Below are 20,686 nucleotides of genomic sequence, written 5' to 3'. Positions count from 1 at the left end.
TAGCAGGAATTGTAGTAACACTGACATCTGCTGGCAAGTGCTGCAACTACAAATAATGAAGCAAGGCAAAACTTGTTTTCAAAAACAGTTCACACTCAATAGAGGAAAGCATGAGGTTTTTTAGATATGATCTGATTAAAAAAAAGCATGGCTTACCCCGATACTCTGATTTTATCACAAATTTGCAGCAATTTTACTAAAAAGAAAAACTTCAATATGGAAAACTACAGCACTGCAAAGCCTCTCTGGTGAATAATGAGCCACAATGTTTGCCTAGTATTCACTTGAATATGTTCGGGCTGCTGCTGCAGGCAGCCAGAGAGTGACTGCCAGTGAGAGTAAGGTCCCAACACTGAACTGAAGAGCAGCTGTGAGGAAGAAGACTGCTGCTGATAAGTATATTCCGCGCGTGTAAGTGTGTAACGTGAAGCGAATCAGTGTGACTGAAGGCGATCAGGCAGTGGGAGCGTGAGAGCGATTGAAAAAAAAAAGAAAATTAAGGTGCGAATGGGCGGAGGCACGTGAGTTGGTCGCGAACGTGTGGAGGCATGTGAGTTGGTCACGATTGGGCAGAGGCACGTGAGTTGGTCGCGAATGGGCGGAGGCATGTGAATGGTCCGAGCCGGCGGAGGCACATGAGGAGTGTGATCTAGTTGATTTTGTTACTTCTGTAACTAAAATTGGAGATCCCCACTAGAATTTGCTCCATACTTCACAATGCCGGCCAGGGTACTACTTGTGCAATGTATGCATTACTTGATGAGCCGATCGAGGGTGCATACTGTTGAACAAGATGCATGCACGTCGCATATCTGAAAGTCCAGGTCCTAGATCTAAATGAGTGGCTGGCAACACTTAGATACATTAACAACATGGAAAGGAGTTTGCTTCTCACTGAGCAGACACTCGCTGGGGTAGATGTGGGGGCGGCGGGTAGTTCGTGAGAGCAGGATGAGCAGGCATCTAGCTGGGTGACAGGAGGTGCAGAGGGAAGAGAACTACGGTAGGGAGGCTAGTCCTGAACTGGCACACCCCAAAAAGTTTGGGGGGATGAGGGGGATACAATTACATGGTTAGTAGAGATGAGCGAGCACCAAAATGCTCGAGTGCTCGTTACTTGAGTCGAACTTTCAGTGATGCTCGAGAGTTCGTTTCGAGTAACGAACCCCATTGAAGTCAATGGGCGACTCGAGCATTTTTGTATATGACTGGTGCTCCGCTAAGGTTTTCATTTGTGAAAATCTTAGCAAATCACCAAAGTCATGTAAAAAACACAGAAATGGATAGGGCAGGCGAGGAGCAACATGCAAGGCTGCATTTTGGGCTCCGAGGTCTCACTGTTAAGCCACAATAGTGGTAAGAGTGAGACCCCCCACTGTCAGCATAACGATCGTTCTCCTCTGCCACAGCTGTAACAGCTGTGGCAGAGAAGAACGATGTTAGCCCATTGAATTCAATGGAGCCGGCAATATAGCCGGCTCCATTGAAAGCAATGGGCTGCCGGCAAGCGCGGGATGAATTTTCGGGAAGGGCTTAAAAATATAAGCCCTTACTTGAAAAAGAAAGATTTTAGTGTAAAAAAGAATAAAAATGCAGGCATTCTCTTCAATGGAGCCGCTGCTGCTGCCAGCGACTCCATTGAAGACAATGGTCCGCTGGCACACCTGAATTCTTTTTCAGGGAAGGGCTTTACATATAAGCCATTCCCTGGAAATGAATTAAAAGTGATTTAAAAAAACAAAAAAAATAGATACTCACCTCCCTTCAGCTGCCGGGGCACAGCCTGCTGTCCCCTGCACTGTGGTGCTGAACTGCTGTCATTCAGCTGAGAGCTGCGCTGAGCCAATCAGAGGCAGCGTTCACTCACCCATTCATGAATTCATGAATGGGTGTGAGTGAGATCTGCCTCTGATTGGTCAGGCTGTGACCAATCAGAGGCAGCTCATTCAGCATTTTAAATCCCCGCCTGCTGAATACTACAGAGAGCAGTTCAGGAGAACTGCCAGCTGGCCGCAGCTGAACTCCGTCTGCCGGGACCAGGTGAGTATATATATTTTTTTTATTTTTACACATTTCTGGATGAATTGCAGGGAAGGGCTTATATATTTAAGCCCTTCCCGAAAATTCATTGTGCGATCGCCGCAGCCCATTGCTTTTAATGGAGCCGGCTGTATTGCCGGCTCCATTGAATTCAATGGGCTAACATCGTTCTGCCGGGACAAGGTGAGTATATTTTTTTTTTACTTTTTACACATTTTAGGATGATTTTCAGGTAAGGGCTTATATTTTTAAGCCCTTTCCGAAAATTCATCCCGCGCTAGCCGACAGCCCATTGCTTTCAATGGAGGCGGCTGTATTGCCGGCTCCATTGAATTCAATGGTCAGTGCTCGTTTAATCGAGACGAGTACCGCGTGGTGCTCGTCTCGAGTAACGAGCATCTCAAGCACCCTAATACTCTAACGAGCATCAAGCTCGGACGAGTATGCTCGCTCATCTCTAATGGTTAGCAATGCTGCAGCACAACATGCCCTCTGAGTGCCAGGAAAATGACTGCTCCAGTAAGAAGGGGAAGGGGAGCACAGGGCAGGCTAGACAGGTCCTAGAGGTGGGGAACTGAATTATAAAGGGGATAGACAGGGCAATCTGCCACAAATACTGCAATTGTCGAACGGTGTGTTGTCTTCCTGGTGCTCGAGTTAGACACATTACGAATCGGATTGATAGATTACTGGGAGGGGCTGGTGAGGAGCACAATGGTACCAATGACAAAGTTAGAGGTCAATGGAGGACCGTCAAAAATGATTTCAGCGACCTAGAATCTAAGCTCAGGGCAAGGACCTCTTGGAAACACTACCTGTACCACGAGACACACTAGAAAGGCAGCAAGAGAGTAGGGAGGTAAACAAGTGGCTCCATAGTTGGCATAGGAAGGAGGGATTTGGGTTCCTGGAGAACTGGGCTGTCGGCTGCAGGCTCTACCGTAGCGACAAGCTGCATTTTAATGGGGAGGGTGCAGCTGTGCTTGGGAAGAAGATGGTTAGAATGTTGAAGGAGTGTTTAAACTAGGGACTGGGGAGGGCATAAAAAGTAATAGGGGGAAGAAAGTGTAGACAGTAACCTGGGATAAAGTATTAGAAATGGGGGTTCAGCTGTGGGTCGGGTTAGTGCAGTTGGAAATGATAGAATAGCTAATGGGATCATAAATAGCATAATGAATATAAAAAAATAACAACAACCTTATAAATTGTATGGCACCGAATGCAAGAAGTCTGATAAGTAAAGCTGGGTGAGTTTGAAGCGAGAATGTCTGAAAATTATGATATAGTGGAATAACGGGAACATGGCTTAATGATAGGTGCGATTGGGCGGTAAATTTACAGGGTAACAATCTCTTTAAAAGAGACCATGGGAACTAGAAAGGTGGGAGGGGTATGTCTGTATGTTAAATCCTACTTAATGCTGAGGCTATCAGAAGATATAGGTGTAGGAGATGCACATGTGGAATCTATGTGGGCAGAAATACAGGGAGGGAAAAGTAACAAAATCCTGGTAGGAGTTTTCTATAAGCCACCAGAAATAACAGAAGAAACTGAAAACGTATTATTAAGACAAATCGAAAAGGTGTAAAACTGCAATGAAGTAATTATTATGGGAGGCTTTAATTATAATAATAATAGGCTTTAATTATTTAATTATAATATGGGAATATGAAACCTGCAAATCTCACAAGGGCGATAAGTTCTTGAGAACAATTAAAGATAACTACCTTACTCAACTTCTATAAGAGCTGACTAGAGGGGGGGGGGGGGGGAACACTGGACTTATTGTTAAACAACAAACCGGACAGAATCATAGGGGTGCAGGTTGAAGGACACTTGGGAAATAGTGTCAACAATATAATTCATTTCCAGCTGTAATTCAATAGAAAGCCTTATGAGGGAGCGACAAAAAAACTAAACTTTAGTAAAATAAAATTTGATCAGCTCAGAATTACTCTTGGCAACATTAAAGGGGTTGTCTCGCGGCAAACATCAAAATTTTACATTACCCCATTCCCCCTGTCACCCCCCTGGCATAAAATAGCAATTTAAAGCGGTTTTTAAGCCGCTTGCTACTCACCGATCCGACGAAATATGAACTTTAAAAAATCTTCTGCCTAAGATGGCCGCCAGTCCTTTCCCAGGGATGCACTGCTGTTTTCTCCAATGGTGCACCGCGGGTCTTCTCCCATGGTGCACCATGGGCTCTGTGCGCTCCATTGCCGATTCCAGCCTCCTGATTGGCTGGAATCGGCACACGTGATGGGGCGGAGCTACGCGATGACACGTAGAAGGGGGCGGAGCCAGAACGCTTGTGCCGGACCGAAGAGAAGCCAGAAGACCCTTCTGCGCAAGCGCGTCTAAAAACGCCAGAAGACAGCAGAATTAGACGGATCCATGGAGACGGGGACGCTTGCAACGGAGCAGGTAAATGAATAACTTCTGTATGGCTCATATTTAATGCACGATGTATATTACAAAGTGCATTAATATGGCCATACAGAAGTGTATAACCCCACTTGCTGCCGCGAGACAACCCCTTTAAATGGGACAATGTCGTCAAAAATAACAGTACAGGCGACAAATAGAGACGTTTAAAAACATCAAAATTAAAGTGAACAGTTCACACCCTTTAAAAATGAAAGTAGAGGGAAACCAATGTAGCTCGACAAGACTGTAAGGGAGGCAACAAGAGAAAAAAAGAAAGCGTTTAAATTATTTAATCAAGAAGGCAGTGAAGAAGCACTAAAAACATACAGGGCAAAAGACAACTCTGGCCTCTATGCAGCCAATTTCCTGAATCTCTTAAATAATCTTACCTCATGGACAAAGGGCTTTTTCTTCTGGTTTGGCAGGTGTTCAATATTTAAGATGAACATTCTACCCAGGGTACTATACACTCTCCAAGCTTTACCCATTGACATCCCTAGACTTTTTTTCCGACACCTGTTTTGCCTGCTCACGAAGTTTGTCTGGGCAGATAACCCTACCTGTATAGCCAGGAGTCATCTGTCCAGGCCTAAGGAGATGGGGGGCCTTGGCCTTTCAGATCTAGTGGCTTACCACCAGGTTTTCCAAGTAATGAGAGTGGTTGACTGGGTCAGGCATTCGGAAAATAAACAGTGGATCTCAGTCGAACAGACGTTTTCCTCAATACCCATGTTGGCCCTCCCTTGGGTTCAGGGAAACATCCCAGCGGAGATTACGTCACATCCTACAATAGCACCCACTCTTAGATGGCTATCTCGGGTACTCCACAAGCCTGGGGTTTCACTGAGTCCCTCACCACTGTTTCCTATCCTAGGTAACCCAGCCTTCCCTCCTAGTCCAAAGGTTGGTGGGTTTCAGGCCTGGTTTCGTAACGGCAGGTTTAGAGTGATCCATTTTATCTCAGAGGGACATTGGTTGTCGGTAGATGAGTTGACCAACATCACAGACCCAGTGCGGCTAAACTTCTGGCAAATTCATCAAATTAGGCATTTTCTCCTTTCTCTACCCTTGACCACGGGATTTTCACAAGCAAAGACCCTATTTGAGCAACTTTGTAGCAGGACGGGTTCCTCATGTCATACCCTCTCACGCATGTATAATATTCTCTCGTTGGAAGCGAAGAACTCCACACCTCCATATGCCTTGGCTTGGGATAGGGAGTTGGGGATGTAATTTACAATTGAACAGTTAACAAAAATCTACACTTACACGCATAAGTCCTCCATTTCAAGTACGATTCAGGAAACAGGATTCAAAATTCTCTCTTGCTGGAACAGGGTGCCCTCCCGGTTACATAAAATGTTCCCTGCAGTCTCCCCACTTTGTTGGAGATGCGGTGCTGGCCAAGGGACTTTATTACACATTTTCTGGGACTGCCCAGTGCTGACGGGTTTTTGGTCTGAGGTGTGGCGTATTGCCTCCAAATTCACAGACTTCGCTCTGCCAAAATCACCCGCACTCTTCCTCCTGCATCTCAGTGACATCCCGGAGTATACCTACAGGCGCTTGGTGGTGAGACACCTGGTAAACGCAGAAAGGGCTTGTGTCCCCAAACTTTGGAGACAAACACCACCGCCCTCCATTTTATTGTGGTTTCATCTTATATGTGAGATCAGAGAGATGGAAGAGCTCACAGCATCACTCAAAGACGCTCATGAAAAATTCGCCAAAACGTGGCATCATTGGCTGGAGTTCCAAAACTCTGATGAATATAAGAATCTCTCTGGACAGAACGTTAGGTAGCTTTCCCAACTGAGGTTTTCAGCTAGTTATTAATTCCCTCACTTCCACACCTTATATGCCTACTCTTACGGAATATAGGGACCTATATTTGTTCTTCTCCCCTCTCACCCCCTTTTTTTTGTCTTGTCCGTCTTTGTCTTGTTGCTTTTCCCTCCCCATCAAACCTTCTATGTTCCCTTTCCTTACCTTTGCTGCAAGTTAAGGTAGATATTGTCAGGACCTACCTGGTCTCATATTGTGACTGATATTTTGGAATGTTAAAGATGTATGTACACTTATATTTTGTTTTTGTACTCGATAAATGTTGAATTGCAGTTTTATATGGAAAACTTATGAATAAAGAATTTAAAAAAAACATACAGGGCAAAAAACTATTTATGTAAGGAAAAGATCAAAACTGCCATGGATGAGGCAGAGAGACTGATTGCCAAAGAGAGCAAAAATAACCCTAAACTATTTTTCAATTATATAAATGATAAAAGGATTTGCATTGAAAGCACTGGCCCTTTAACAAATAATGCAGGAGAAATCATAGAAGATGATGAGGAAAGGGCAAATCTATTAAATAGTTTTTTCTCAAGTGTATTCACGAATGAAAAAGAAATGTCACACGAGATACAGGGGGATAAAATGACACCCACCCACCCACACACATACTAAATATCACCACATAACACTTGGACTTGCCCTATCTTTTTTGCACAAAGTATTAACTATGTGCAAGAAAGATAGGGCAGAACCTATCTTCCCGTAGTTTTTTTCAAACTTGCGCACTATGGCGCGGAGTTTAAAAAGTTGAGAACAGTTAAAAAAAAGTTCATACTCAACTACACTCCGTAGCGGCAAGCGTAGTTGCGCATATGCCCGTGTGAAAAAGGTAGATTCTCCTCAGTATATACAGAAGCTGGTTTAGATTCTCCTCAGTATATACATATAGAGGTGAGGTAGATTCTCCTCAGTACATACATACTGGTATGTATGTACTGAGGAGACAAGACAAACAAAGCTTGGCTCCTCCCATAGCAGTGACATCAGCACAGATCCTTTAGCCCACTGGATCTCTGTGGTGGTGGTAGGTCAGTGTGTTCTGTCAGCACTGCTGAGTTGTAGGAAATTATAGTACCAGTGTTTCTGGTGGTGCAATGCGCCACACAGCTCTGCTACATGGTACATGCATTATGATCCCCACACAAGACAAACACACCTTGGCTTCTCCCACAGCAGTGAGATCACCACAGGTCCTTCAGCCCACTTGATCTCTGTGGTGGAGGTAGGTCAGTGTCTCCTGTCAGGACCTGTCAGTTGTGTCCTCTGAGATAATGGCTTAGTTGTATTTTCATTTTGTTATTTTTGTCCTCCCCTTTCAAGAGCCCTAACTGTGTTGTTCTTCTGTTGGTCAAACTCCGTGTTTTATATATGTTGTAGGACCTTCGATGGCGTCACCAGGGAGCAGAGTGATGACTTTACCAGGAGTGGAGCATAAGAATCACTCACACACATATACTGTATACAGAAAAGTAGTCATTAGTAGTTTGATAGAGGTTAGCTAGATTCTCCTCAATATATACACATTTAGGTGAGGTAGATTCTCCTCAGTATATGCACATAGAGGTGAGGTAGATTCTACTGAGAATATAGACATAGAAGTGAGGTAGATTCTCCACAGTATGAGTATATGCACACAGAGTTTAGGTAGATTCTCCTCAGTATATAGATAGATAGGTAAGTTAGATTCTCTTCAGTACATACACATAGAGGTTAGTAGATTCTTCTCGTTATATACCCATAGAGGTGAGATAGATTCTCCTCGGTATATGCACATAGAGGAGTGTTATGTTCTCCTCAGTATATACACATAGAGGTGCAATGGATTCTTCTTGGTATATACGCATAGAGATGAGGTAAATTCTCCTAAAAATATAAACAGAGACGTGAGCTGGATTCTTCTCAGTATATACACACAGAGGTGAGGTATATTCTCTTCAGTATATACATATAGAGGTGAGGTAGATTCTCCTAAGTATATAAACAGAGAAATGAGCTGGATTCTCCTCAGTACATACACATGGAGGAGCGTTAGATGATCCTCAGCATTTATACATAGAGGTCAGTTATATTCTCCTCAGTATAAACACATAGAGGTAAGGTAGATTCTCCTAAGTATATAAGCAGAGACTTGAGCTGTATTCTCCTCAGTACACATAGAGGTGATGTAGACAATAGAGTTGTGACCCCTTAACTTTCCCTGCTTACATACAAAGTTTCCAAGATTTGAACTTTGATCACAAATTATCGTGGCTGGACAATGAATTTCTCAAATAGACCTGGTTAGTACGCCTCCACGGCCTGAATGTAGTGTGTGTGCAAAAAATCATTTCCCTAGGCTTTATGGTTTCTGAGGAGTGCAGATTTTTGCGCTTGGAATTGAATAATCAAGTTGCAACTCCTTTACTTTTCCTATTTAGGACCTAAAGAATGGTCGTGTCAAATTTCTAATTTGTACGACATCGCAAAGTTTGAGAATTAGGGGCAAGTCAGTCAGTGAGTGAGGGCTTTCGCTTTTACATATACTGTTTGTATATAGATTACAATATCAGAGCAAAAGGATAATTTCATGCAGAAGACTGAACACTTGAAGGGAGGCTCTAATACCCTGTTGACCCGCTTTTAGCTTGGATACAAGATGTGATATGGGCGGACATGGAAGCATACAGGTTCTGTATGGTATCCCACATATTAGTCCATATTTGCTGTAACTGAGCCTCTAGATTGTGGAGGTACTATTGCACCTTGTCACCACTGGAAGTTAGGGGTTTGACAGGGCTTGGATGGAGGAACGCCCCTGTCACGCCCCTAGCTCCTGATAGACTGACTTCTGTAAGGTCCTAGCAGCAGCGTCTGTTATAGCTTTTTGCAAGGGCTGGAGGGTTAGGTTGCCTATTAAGTATCACAGTTGCAGGGGAATCACATAGTACAAATATTGCCTTCACAGACTAGACTCCTTGCAAGGAGGGTAGGTTTCCTGTTGGGCTTACATTATTAGCTGTAAATACTTCCATGTTACAGGGGTAACATGGAAGCATTTAGAGATAATAATACAACCCCAACAGGAAAATTAACCCTAACCCTCCAGCCCTTGCAAGAATCTATAATAGACGCTGCAGCAATGAGTTTCCCCGGAGCAGCCATCCCCCTTCCATCCCCCCTGGCCAACCGGTAGCCGCCACCTCCGTTCACTGTGTGATCCTGGCGGCGCTGGAGAAATGTGCCTGCAGTGAGGCAGTGCCTTTGCTCCCTCACTGCTCCGGCTCTGGTGCTGCCGCTGGTTGTTTGTCTCCTGCCACCGCCGCTCACTGCTTTCAGGCTTGCCGCTGTCGTCCCCTGCCTCTGGATCTCCTGCTGCTGCTGCCAGGCTTGTCGCTGTTATTCTTTGCTGCCGCCTCTGGATCTTCTGCTGCTGCCGCTCCCAGTCTTGCCGCTGTCGGAGAACCTTAATGACCTGCCAGGACCTGCACGGGAGGCAGCTCTGCAGCCAATCAGGTACAGGGGGCGTCACCACTCTGTCAATCTTGTCTCCACCACTAATTCTGGTGGTGACAAGATACAATAATACCGATTGTGAAAACTCATAGTGTGTCGAAGTTGACATTCCAAATGTACCCATTCATGTTCTATTGGTGACAAATCTGGCGATTGCAGATAGCAGCGTTATCGCGAAACAGGCCCGATCAAAGGAGCGCTGTCCGCTGTTCGCCCATTGAATTCAATGGAGCCGGCAATACAGCCAGCTCCATTGAAAGCAATGGGCTGCCGACGAGCGCTGGATGAATTTTCGGGAAGGGCTTAAAAATATAAGTCCTTCCCTGAAAACCATCCTGAAATGTGTAAAAATAAAAAAAAAAGTATACTCACCTTTTCCCTGCAGCCGGAGTTCAGCCGCGGCCGGCCGGCAGTTCTCCTGAACTGCTCTGTGTAGTATTCAGCAGGCGGGGATTTAAAATCCCCGCCTGCTGAATGGGCTGCCTCTGATTGGTCACAGCCCTCACCAATCAGAGGCAGCTCTCACTCACCCATTCATGAATGGGTGAGTGAGTGCTGCCTCTGATTGGCTGAGCGCAGGGACCAATCAGGGGCAGCTCTCAGCTGTCATTCAATAGCTGACAACTGTGTGCCGCACTTACAACATGCTTCTCACCCCTCTTTACGATCAGACCAGAGACTTCTGACTAATTCAATAATAAAATAAAATCTCCTGCGTCTGCTCCCCCGTGATTGTATGTGCTAGGCATGGGACTTCCTGTGCCTAGTAGCAAATGTGGCCCTGTCAACAGACACAGGGGATGTAACAATGGTGCCACCTGTCTCTGGATGGCTGACAACAAAACAGTTGAAGCCACTTGCCGGATGATGAGACGATCCTCTCTACTGGTGGTCTGTCAAGGGCATCCTGAGCTTGGTCACCTTGTGTGTCCTCACGCATCCACTGGTCCCAACACATTCTAACAGTCTGGTCAGAACGGCCAGTGGGGGACAATTCATCGATACGACCATCCAGCTTCTCCCATCCCAATAATGCGCCCCTCTCAGACTCTGTGACAGGGCAAAATCTCTTTGATTGCATCATAGAGGCATCCGGTGGCTAACAAGCTCTACACAAGCGGAAGAAGAGGTCACTGCACACAAGGAGCCTCTGAGAGCCTTTTTATAGGCCAAGGGTGGCTTCAGGTGACAAGACCGTTCATCTAATCACCCCACAACTATAATGGTTTGCATACCTGCCTGAGATGGAACTGCATGCTGAGTTTTGCAGCAAAACGACAACTCCTTATAAGTGCTCGATTTCTTTTGACATAAAGTGTATAATGACATTGCAGGGATGTTCGGGAGCTCAGCTAAACCGTGTCTTATCCCACAATATGCAAACCGCATATATTTTTCAGTACATTACATGGGCACAATAATTAGTACTATTAAATAATACAACTCATTCAGCAAAAATCAAAACCTGCATGTATGTTGGCAAAAAAACTAAATGTTATGGCTCATGGAAAGCGGGAATAAAAAAAACGAAAGCGAAATTTCAAAAATTTGCTAGTTATTACATGGTTAATATTTCTCTTCCTCCATACAAAAACAAGATTCTGTTCCATTCTGTAGTAGTAGTGGAGTCAATGGAGCAAGAACAACACTTTTAAATTACAAATAGACAATCTTCTACATACGTATTATAGAAAATGTATAATAAATTTACTTAATTACGCTGCAGATTTCAGATTTTCTCATAAATGCAGGAAACTGGCTATAATGTAGTGTCTACCATCAAAACCTCCTAGAAGCTCATACATTCTAGTCACTTCATTACTGAACGGATTAGAATGTATGGGCTACTGGGAGGTGGTCCTCAAAAGAGCCTGTATGGCATTTTATGACTGAGCTGTCTGTTGGTGGGATCTCTTTAGAGACCATTCAACCATGCGGTATATTTCTGCACGACACACCTACAGATGCAGAAGAGTTGGCACCAAAACCTACATGCGGGTTAGGAGAAATCTGCAGTAGTTGAAGCTGTGACTTAAGGCGCATCTTGTGGAATATTCCGCGAGTGTGAAAGCTACACGGAGACTATGACCACAACGCAGGTTACGCGCCAAAGATCGAAATGTAGCCCTGCTGTGACATTTTAATATAATGGAAATTGCGTTGTGGCTCTTTAGTAGCCCACGATCTGACAACCACAATAAGGGCCTGTACTTTAAGCGTACGGTAACATACAGCCATACGCTTCTATATGTTTTTCATTGCCTGCCATGTTAACCCTTTCCAATCCAATTTGCACCCTGGTTTTCCCTGGGGGCTTACTCTTTTTCTGCCATTATACAATAGCGCTATCTGCTGGCTAAAGCCAGTACTGCATGAGGTGACACATTGGATAGGCTCTGACAGCAGAGAGGCTGGCAATATACAGTAAGAGAACCCCGATGGACGTCTTCCAACATCTGAGCTGTATGGCCTTAAATCATAATGTCTTTCGAGGTCAGACAGTGGATTGGAAAGGGTTAAAAAAAACCTATACATTTCCATACCTTTTTTTTTTGTTGGACAGGAGAACGTAGTCGACCATGTTTATTGATCCCACAAAAATGTGTGCTGCGCTAAATGTAGTATAAACCCTTATAGCCTGTGGATCCGTGTAATACTACTTTTCATCCCTTTTTTAGCCAACAAACGTGCACATTTCACAGTGCGCTCAGTAAACGCCCGACGCACACGGCTGTATGCCTAAAACCCTGCGTTTTACCACTGTGGAGTCGGCGGTGAGACGGCCTATCTCTGCGTATGGCAGCGATACTGTACCACGCATGATAGCCTATCTTCGCAATGGCACATATACGCATCGCCCATACACAAGGTCATTTGCTGTATCCCCTTTTTTTTGCGCTCGCGAATTACGCAATTCTTGCATGCAAATGTGAGCAAACCAGCATAAGGCAATGCATTTGATCGAATGTGGCCTACTGCGTATCACATGTGTAATATGTGTAGCATGTGTAATATATCTTACGCTCATGTGAGCCCGACCTAAACATGCTAGACTTCTTGCATTAGGCAGGTTGTGGCTCGCAAATTACTGCTACCTGACTACTGCAAGACGTCTAGCAAGTTTGGATGGCATAAGGCCCCCTGTCCACGAGCGTTGCTGTATCTCGCGGCGGATAGTTGCCGCTCGGGAGCAGGAGTCACGGACAAGTCTCCACCGGTCAGCCTAATCTAATAGATAGGCTGACTTCGGAGGATCGAGGCAATTCGCAGCATGCTGCGAATTGGCGGCCGCGAGCGTAGTATCACAATGATTCTCCACTCGTGGACAGGGGGCTGGTGCTTTCCATAGCAATGCTATGGAAAGCTTCAGATGGCGGCTTACCGCCAGCGAAATCACGCCCGTGGACAGGCACCCTAAGGCTAGTTTCACATGGGCACAATTGCGATTTGGCCGTGAGAAAATTGTGGCAAAATCACGATTTTGCTCCCGTGACTTTGTAGCGTCAGTGATGCCTTTTCTTGCGAATAATCTCGCATCACATCTGCCCGCGATAAAATAGGACTTTCTAAAGAAAATCACATATCGCAGAAAGGTAGGGCATACAGCAATTTTCCCCGCAACATCGCAGGGGTGGAAACTTCGTAAATGTGAAGGAAACCGTTGAAAATCATTGGTTTCATAATTCTTTTTTACTTATTCTCACGTCAGGTGAAAATCGCGCAATTTTATCGGCTGTGTTCAGGTGGCCTAAATGTCCACAAGTCGGCAATGTCGCAGGGCTACACTGCGATCTTTGGCTGCATGACCTGTGTTGTGGCCAAGTGTCAGTGTAGTGATATCTGCGGAAGGTACTGAGCAATAATGGCGCAATAACAACATGAATGGAAGATATTATATGTTTACGGCGCGGCATGGAGTGTGATACAGCACCTCCAATACTGAGCTGAATGCACAGGCTGCTGGGAGGAGCACAAGCCTTGTACACTCACATTAGTACAGTACACTGCAGATCAGTTAGGAGGAAAGGGCAAAACCGCCCACATCAAACATGGCCGCCGAGCACTCCAGTCACACGTGATTCAGAAGCACGCTTTACCCTTCATGCTTTGCGCTCCACCACTCTCTTTCCTGCGGCCCGTTTCCAGCTGAGGCCGCTTTCGTAAACTCTCTTCGCCGTGCTGTTTGCCCGGAACAAGCCGCCAACATGGTGAAACCCCGGTTCAAGGGACGGAGCACCATCAACCCGTCCACCGCCAGCTCTAACCCAGGTGGGTATGCCGGAAGTGGCGGCGAAGCAGTGCGTGCTGTCTGTGGGCAGTAATAGTCACAAACCTGGTCACCCACCTTGTAGCAGGGGCTTCCGGCTGTGGCAGCTGACCCGAGTGGGGTGCAGTGGTCTGTGCTGCCCCCCCCCCCTTGTGTATATACATGACGTATAACGTGTGGGTATATAAGAATGCAGTGGGTTCTATTTTACTGTGTATTACACGTGACAGCGCTATGCTCTCCGGGCGCCTAATGAATGTTGCGTGTATGCGGTTCCGTATGTGCGCAGTTATATGCACCGTTGCCAGCCTCAGGCCGCTCGCACACATCCGTTTATTTTACCGCCGTTCAAAATGTCGCAGTAAAACGCTCCCAGACGTTTGAGCACAACGTGCAAGCGCTGTCTGCGGTGTTTTACTGCGATTACCGCCCCTCATCACCCGTCACAATGATGGCGGATGCAGTATGTGAAAACAGCAGCAAAATGACGCAATTCAAGCGGAGCAGTTCTGCGGACCTTGTGTGTGCGAGAGGCGTCATACCAGTGTATTATACACGCGTGTATACTGCGCGGCAACTCAGAGAGATTCTCGCTGTTCAACTCAAGCCAGTGTTCATTGCGTATAATACGGGAGTTTAAAAAAAACAAACCGCAGTATGTTCTTTTCTACCACGTATGGCGAACTGTGCTCTCTATGGGTGCGCGCAAAACCTTGTACAGATCCGCAATTACATTGTGTTATATACAACGCCGACAAGCAATGGAGCGGGAGATTAATAAAACAATGAAAGCAGGAAGCCCATACGTGACCGCGAGCGTCAGATATGTAATCCTACACAGCCATACTCCGCCGCGGTCACCATGCATTCATGTGAGCCTCGCCTGCGCCCAATGTCCACAGGCGGATATGAATTGCGGAATCCGCAGTTCAACCATCCATGGGGGAGCACGGCAGCTTGCAATCCAATTTTGGATTCAGGGAGTGTCCTAGGGGGCTTTCTCCTTCTGCCATTATACAATGGCACCATCTTCTGGCTAGAGCCAGTACTGCGGTATGGAACATGCTGGAGAGGCCCCCAACAACAGAGCGGCCAGTAATCTACAGTAAGAATACCTTGCCGGACGTCTTCCGACATCGGCGCTGTACAGCCTGCAATCAGAATGTCTTCAGACGTCAGACAGTGGATTGGAAAGGGTTAAAGCATGCCGATTTTGATTTGCAGAAATCAAATCGCAGCGTGCTGCATTTCAGTGCGGTTCCCGCACGGTCGGCTTTTATTGCAGTCAATGGCAGCCGTCCGATCCGCGGCCCATCCATAATTGACATTGCGAATGAAATGTGGATTCCACAGGAAAGCAGGTGTTACAAAAAAACAAAAAAAAAAACTCCAAAACGTCCGCAGTGAAGACCCGGACAAGTACGCACTGTCCTCGGCCGCGGGCAGGGTCGGATCATGCTCCAGGCTCCCACATGAGGACTTGGGGAGAACGCCCACAACGCTTTCCCTCACTGTGTGGGATTCCATCTGTGGGTCACGTTTGAAGGTGCCAGGAACCCCAGTATGAGGAACCCCTGGGTGAAACCAACGGAGCATTCGCTGCTGTCAGAGTCGGATGGCACTTTGGTGTCCATTTATAGAAGGACATCCTCTATGCTGCTTCTTCTGAAAGTGCATTACAGAGTGATAGTGGAGCAGCATCTCCTCTTCCATGTATAAGGTGCATGGGGAACATGATAGGACTGTGATGGCGAACCTATGACACGCATGTCAGTGCTGACACATGTAGCCATTTTCGCGGACATGCGGCCACATACAGAAAAGTATGGGGCCGCATGCCGAAAAGGATGTTTCATGCTTGGTTCCTGCACAGCCAGGTGCAGTAGCCGAAGATAAAACGGTATTGTTGTATTATGTCACCACCGGAAGTTAGGGATGGCGACATAATGCAGGAGTTTCACATTCAGTAACACCCCCAGCTTGTGATTTGCTGGGGGAGTGTGTGGGCTGAGGAGAGCCAGCGTCGGCAGCATCAGAAGGCGCAGGGGCCGCAGCAGAGGGAGTGTCGGCGGCGCGAGAAGACCCTGCGGCCTCGGCAAAGACACATGCAGTGACGGCGTCACAAGGACAGGGAGTGGCACCGGCAGCAGGACCGGACAGGGAGTGCAGCTGGTAGGACTGCGGCCGCTGGAGGGAGCGCCAGCGGCACTAGGACAGCTAGCAGTCAGTGCCTGTGGCAGGAAAGAGGGAGAGGCAGCAGCAGCACGAGTGCAGCAGCTTCTGCATGTAATGTTGCATTTCATTTTGCCAGGCCTGGAGGGTTAGGGTGAGAGATTATTTTCCTATTAGGCTTACATGACATATAAGCCTAACAGGACAAGTAACCCTCACGCTAAGCCTTCTTATTTACATAAGGAACACCATCTTATTGCAAATTTATGGGTTTTTTCTCGAAGTGACACACCACCCAAGTTGTGCTCGGTTTTTTGGCGAATTTTGACACCCCAAGCTCAAAAGGTTGCCCATCACTGTCATAGGAGCTAGTTCCAACCCCCTAGCTCAGGGACAACTGAGGACTGAGATGGAGCCTCCGTAGAAGAAAACTACTAAAAATGCAGGAAACAAGGCATGTAACCCAGGACTGCAACGAGCATGTTGTTTATCGTCTTTTAGTGAGGGCACAGGTGTGATACAATCTACTTTTTTTTTTTTTAAGAGGGGCAATAGGGTTGGTGGTTGCATGTTTTTACGGAGGTAATAGGCTTGGTGGTGCGCAGAAACAGTTCCTAAGGCCTCACAAACAGATCAGATTCCACATGCGGAATGCAGTCCTGACCGGCGTGTGCGCAGAAATGTTTAAATCTGTATTGCATATGGTCCGGACGTCTCGCAGTCGGACATGCGCAGTACGTATTATTTTTCGCTAGGCCGTCTGTGCGGATTCCTCACAAGAATAGAATATGCTGGGATTTTATTTCCGTGAGCGGAAATCGGAATCTCTGTTCTCTCATGCAGGCGGACATGCCAATGCTCTATTCTTGTTAATGGATGCAGAATACCGCGGATCGTCCGTGCAGGTGACTATCCCGGATTCCAAAATCCAAATGTGGTCATGTGAGACCAGCCTAACAGTCAACTTGAACTGACAGTTGCCGATAGCAGTAGTAGGAAGTTTCTATTACAGTATCCACCCTTGGGAACAGCGACAGCTTAATACATACAGCTTATTCCGGAAGGTCGCGTGGAAGTGCAATTACCCCTTAAATTGTATGTTCTTTTCTAAGACTTGACATACTTTGAATGGCAGGGGGTTCATGTGCTGAGACTAATCGCTGAACAGAGGGTCAGAAACCCCAGGCACACTTTATATCCTGCTTTTTTTATTTATTTTTCTCCTCTGAGAACTCTCTAACCTCTCTCCAGATACGGGATAACTTTTGGCTCTCTGGGGGTCAATGCTGTGATCCCCACGGATCGTGAAATCAGGGATCTGTTTGAATATAGCGGCGCTGGTGCACACTTGCTTTTGCTATAGTCATTTAAATTAGGAACGCCAGAGATTCTGAGTACTTTGACTAGTATGTGAACTTGGCCCTACAGTGAGTTGGGACTCCTAAATTTTGAGCCTGGCTTGTAGACACTAAGATTTCTCTAGTTTTGAACTAGTAGAAGCTGACCTAACTCTGAATATACAGGGAAATGCTATTTATCTAGGACCAATAATCCAGAATAGTTGGTAATCCATCGCCCATCAGGTCTTTGTAGATGCTGGTTTAATAAGATGATACTGTATATACCTAACTAACAAATTTTCTTTAGATCGTGTGAAGGGTGCTGGAGGCCACAATATGAGGGACCGGGCAACTATCAAGCGTCTCAATATGTACCGCCAGAAAGAGCGGCGGTAAGTCTAGTAATCTATAGAATTTGTGTGTTTTGGTTTTTTTTTTAACTGCTTGGCATGATATCTCTCCCCCCCCCCCCTTCCCCCCTCCCATCCATAATATGCAGGGCTTTATAGGGTCCTACGGGGTTGCAGCTTTCAGGGTAGGTGCTCTGCTGCTGTTAGGCTGCCTAGGGCTTGTTAGGCTGCCTGTCCACAGCCGCGATGGGATATTGTTAGCGATATTCCACTGCGGGGCAGGAGTGGGGAGCACTAAAAGGTTTCAGAGATGAGCCTCTATTAATGATAGGCTCACCACAGAAAATCACGGTATGCCGCGTTTTTTAATCACGCGAGCAGAAAATCGCGTCATGCAAGCTCCGCATGCGATTTATCGCTGCGGATCTCACAATAACACCTCGCCCGTAGACAGCCAGCCCCAGTGTTTCCTATTGTAATGGTTCTTAAGTTATATTTTTATTCAAAAACTGACAGTCTCTTATTCTGTAATCACTATTTAACTGCTTAAGGGACTAGAGTTTTCTTTTAGCATCGTGCAGTTCAAATAATGTTGTTTTTACTTAAAGTGGTCGCCCAGCATGCCAACATGCTAAAGACCGTATAGAGCTGGCTCTGGTCTCCGCTGTGTTTTGTTTACCGGCGTAAGTAACCTGGGACGTCCCATAAACTTGCTGCTGCAGCCAATGACAGCACTTGGCGACAATCACTGAGCGCTGTCATTGGCTGCAGCAGCTTGCTTGCATACAGGTCAGCAGCCTACAAAGATGTCAGCAGGTAGACCAGCAGTGGGGGACAAGTGTGGAGCGAGGAGAGTATCAGTTCTAAGTTTTGTTTTCACACTAGTGGACCCCTTTCTAAACAGTGATCACAGACTAAGGCCTCCTTCCCACGAACGGATTTACGCCGCGTAAATTCGCGGCAAAAATCCGCTGCGTTGCACCCTGCTATTAGGTTCTATTGAACCTAATAGCACAATGCTCACGATGCGTAATTCCACCGCGGAATTACGCACCGCGATTTCTCCCGTCCTCACCCGCAGCATGCTCTATTTTCTGCGGGTGAGGACGGGCTGTACGCGCTGACGGCTTCCATTGCAGTCAATGGAAGCCGTCCGTTCACGCTATCTCCCGCTGTAACCAGCGGGAGATAGCGTGAAAAAACGCTTTCCCGCCCACCGCCGCGCGTCATATGACGCCATATGACGCGGCCGGCCGCGTCACGTGACACGGCCGGCCGCGCACGTGACACGGCCGGTGACGCGGCGGCGGTGGGCGGTGACGCGGCGGCGGTGGGCGGGAAAGCGTTTTCACGCTATCTCCCGCAGGTAAGTATAGGGGCTCTGGGGGGCGCCGTGACGGGCTTCACTGCGTAATATTACGCGGCGGAGCCCGTCACGCTCGTGGGAAGGAGGCCTAAGACACTGGGGGACCCCTTTCTTAAAAAAAAAAATCCTATTTCTTTTAACTCACGTGGTTGCGGCTATAACCACGATAAGGTTATGTTCGCATAGTGGATTTCACATGGAATCCACACTGATTCTGCCTCAAATCCTCTGCGACATCTGTGATAATCGCAGCATGTTCTATTCTGTGCATAAAATTGCATGGATGGCTTCCATTACAGTCAATGGAAGCCATCCGTCCCACGGCGAGTCACCGCAGATCCACGTTATAGCTGGCGCAACAACAGCGTTATGCTCTGCACTGCGCATGCGCACCAACGCGCTGCCTGAGACATTTGCTGTGGATCCTGACAGGTGAGTATAGGGTCTCTGAGGGCACCGGGTCTGAATCTGACCTGGTCAAGGACATTAATTTAGAATTTTTGTTTGTTTGTTTCCTTGATTTCCCAGCCACTGTCACACTGTTCTTTTTTGTTTTATTTCTTGGGTGTGTCTGATTCATGTACAGCTTCATGCAGTTCGCTCTTAGGCTGGGTTCACACAGGGCGGATTTGCAGCGGTTTTGCCGCACAGAATTTCGCTGCGGCAAATCCGCCCACGGCTGCTAATCTCGGGATTAGCCAGCCATGTGGACAAGATTTCTCAGAAATCTCGTCCACACGGGACGGCTAATCCGCTGCGGTAAGTCCGGCTGAAACTGCGGCCGCGGTTTCAAAAGGTGCAGCATATCTATTTACTTTTCTTTTTTGTTTACTTTTGTCGCGGCTGCGCTCTCCTCTATGGAGCGCCGGCCGCAACGGAAAAGCGAGCGGCCGGGCCGCTTCAAAGCCGCCGCGGCTTTTTCCACAGCGGTTCTCCCGGCGGAAATCTCGCGGTTTTTGCTGCGGCCAAACCGCGAGATTTCCGACGGGAATACGCCCTGTGTGAACCCAACCTTAAACTAGGCATGTGATTTAGTTGATAAAGATTATTTGTGTTGTTCTGTTTCTCTGTGTGTATAAAAATAGATTTCTGTTTATTTATGCATGGACAAACAACTTGATAAGTTTGCACCAAATTTGCCACATGGCTTCGGCTGCCTGTCCACGGGCGGGTTTGAATTGCATTCCCTGCGCCGATAATCCGGCTGTGGGGAACGCAGTGAAAACTCTCCATAGCATTGCTACTACTGTGTACGTATGTTTCTTTTTCAGGAACAACCGTGGACAAGTGATTAAGACCTTGCAGTATCAGTCATCTGTCACATCTGGCACTGTGGCTAGAGTAGAGCCTAATATCAAGTGGTTTGGTGAGTGCTCTA

At 46.7% G+C, this 20,686-nt stretch overlaps 1 protein-coding gene across 1 annotated transcript in view; it reads left to right on the top strand.

Annotated features, from left to right (window-relative positions):
• Positions 1 to 13,915: 13,915 nt before the first annotated feature.
• GNL2 (G protein nucleolar 2) overlaps positions 13,916 to 20,686 on the top strand; it is a 44,902-nt gene continuing 38,131 nt past the window's right edge. The window contains exons 1-3 of the mRNA XM_066574842.1: positions 13,916 to 14,082; positions 17,900 to 17,984; positions 20,580 to 20,674. Of these exons, the coding sequence (XP_066430939.1) occupies positions 14,019 to 14,082; positions 17,900 to 17,984; positions 20,580 to 20,674 (244 nt within the window). The 5' untranslated portion in view covers positions 13,916 to 14,018. The remainder of the gene's footprint in view (positions 14,083 to 17,899; positions 17,985 to 20,579; positions 20,675 to 20,686) is intronic.

Source organism: Eleutherodactylus coqui, chromosome 1 (assembly GCF_035609145.1).
Source record: "Eleutherodactylus coqui strain aEleCoq1 chromosome 1, aEleCoq1.hap1, whole genome shotgun sequence".
NCBI lineage: Eukaryota > Metazoa > Chordata > Amphibia > Anura > Eleutherodactylidae > Eleutherodactylus > Eleutherodactylus coqui.
The sequence above is the reverse complement of the archived record's forward strand: the minus strand, read 5'-3'. Positions and strand labels throughout refer to the sequence as shown.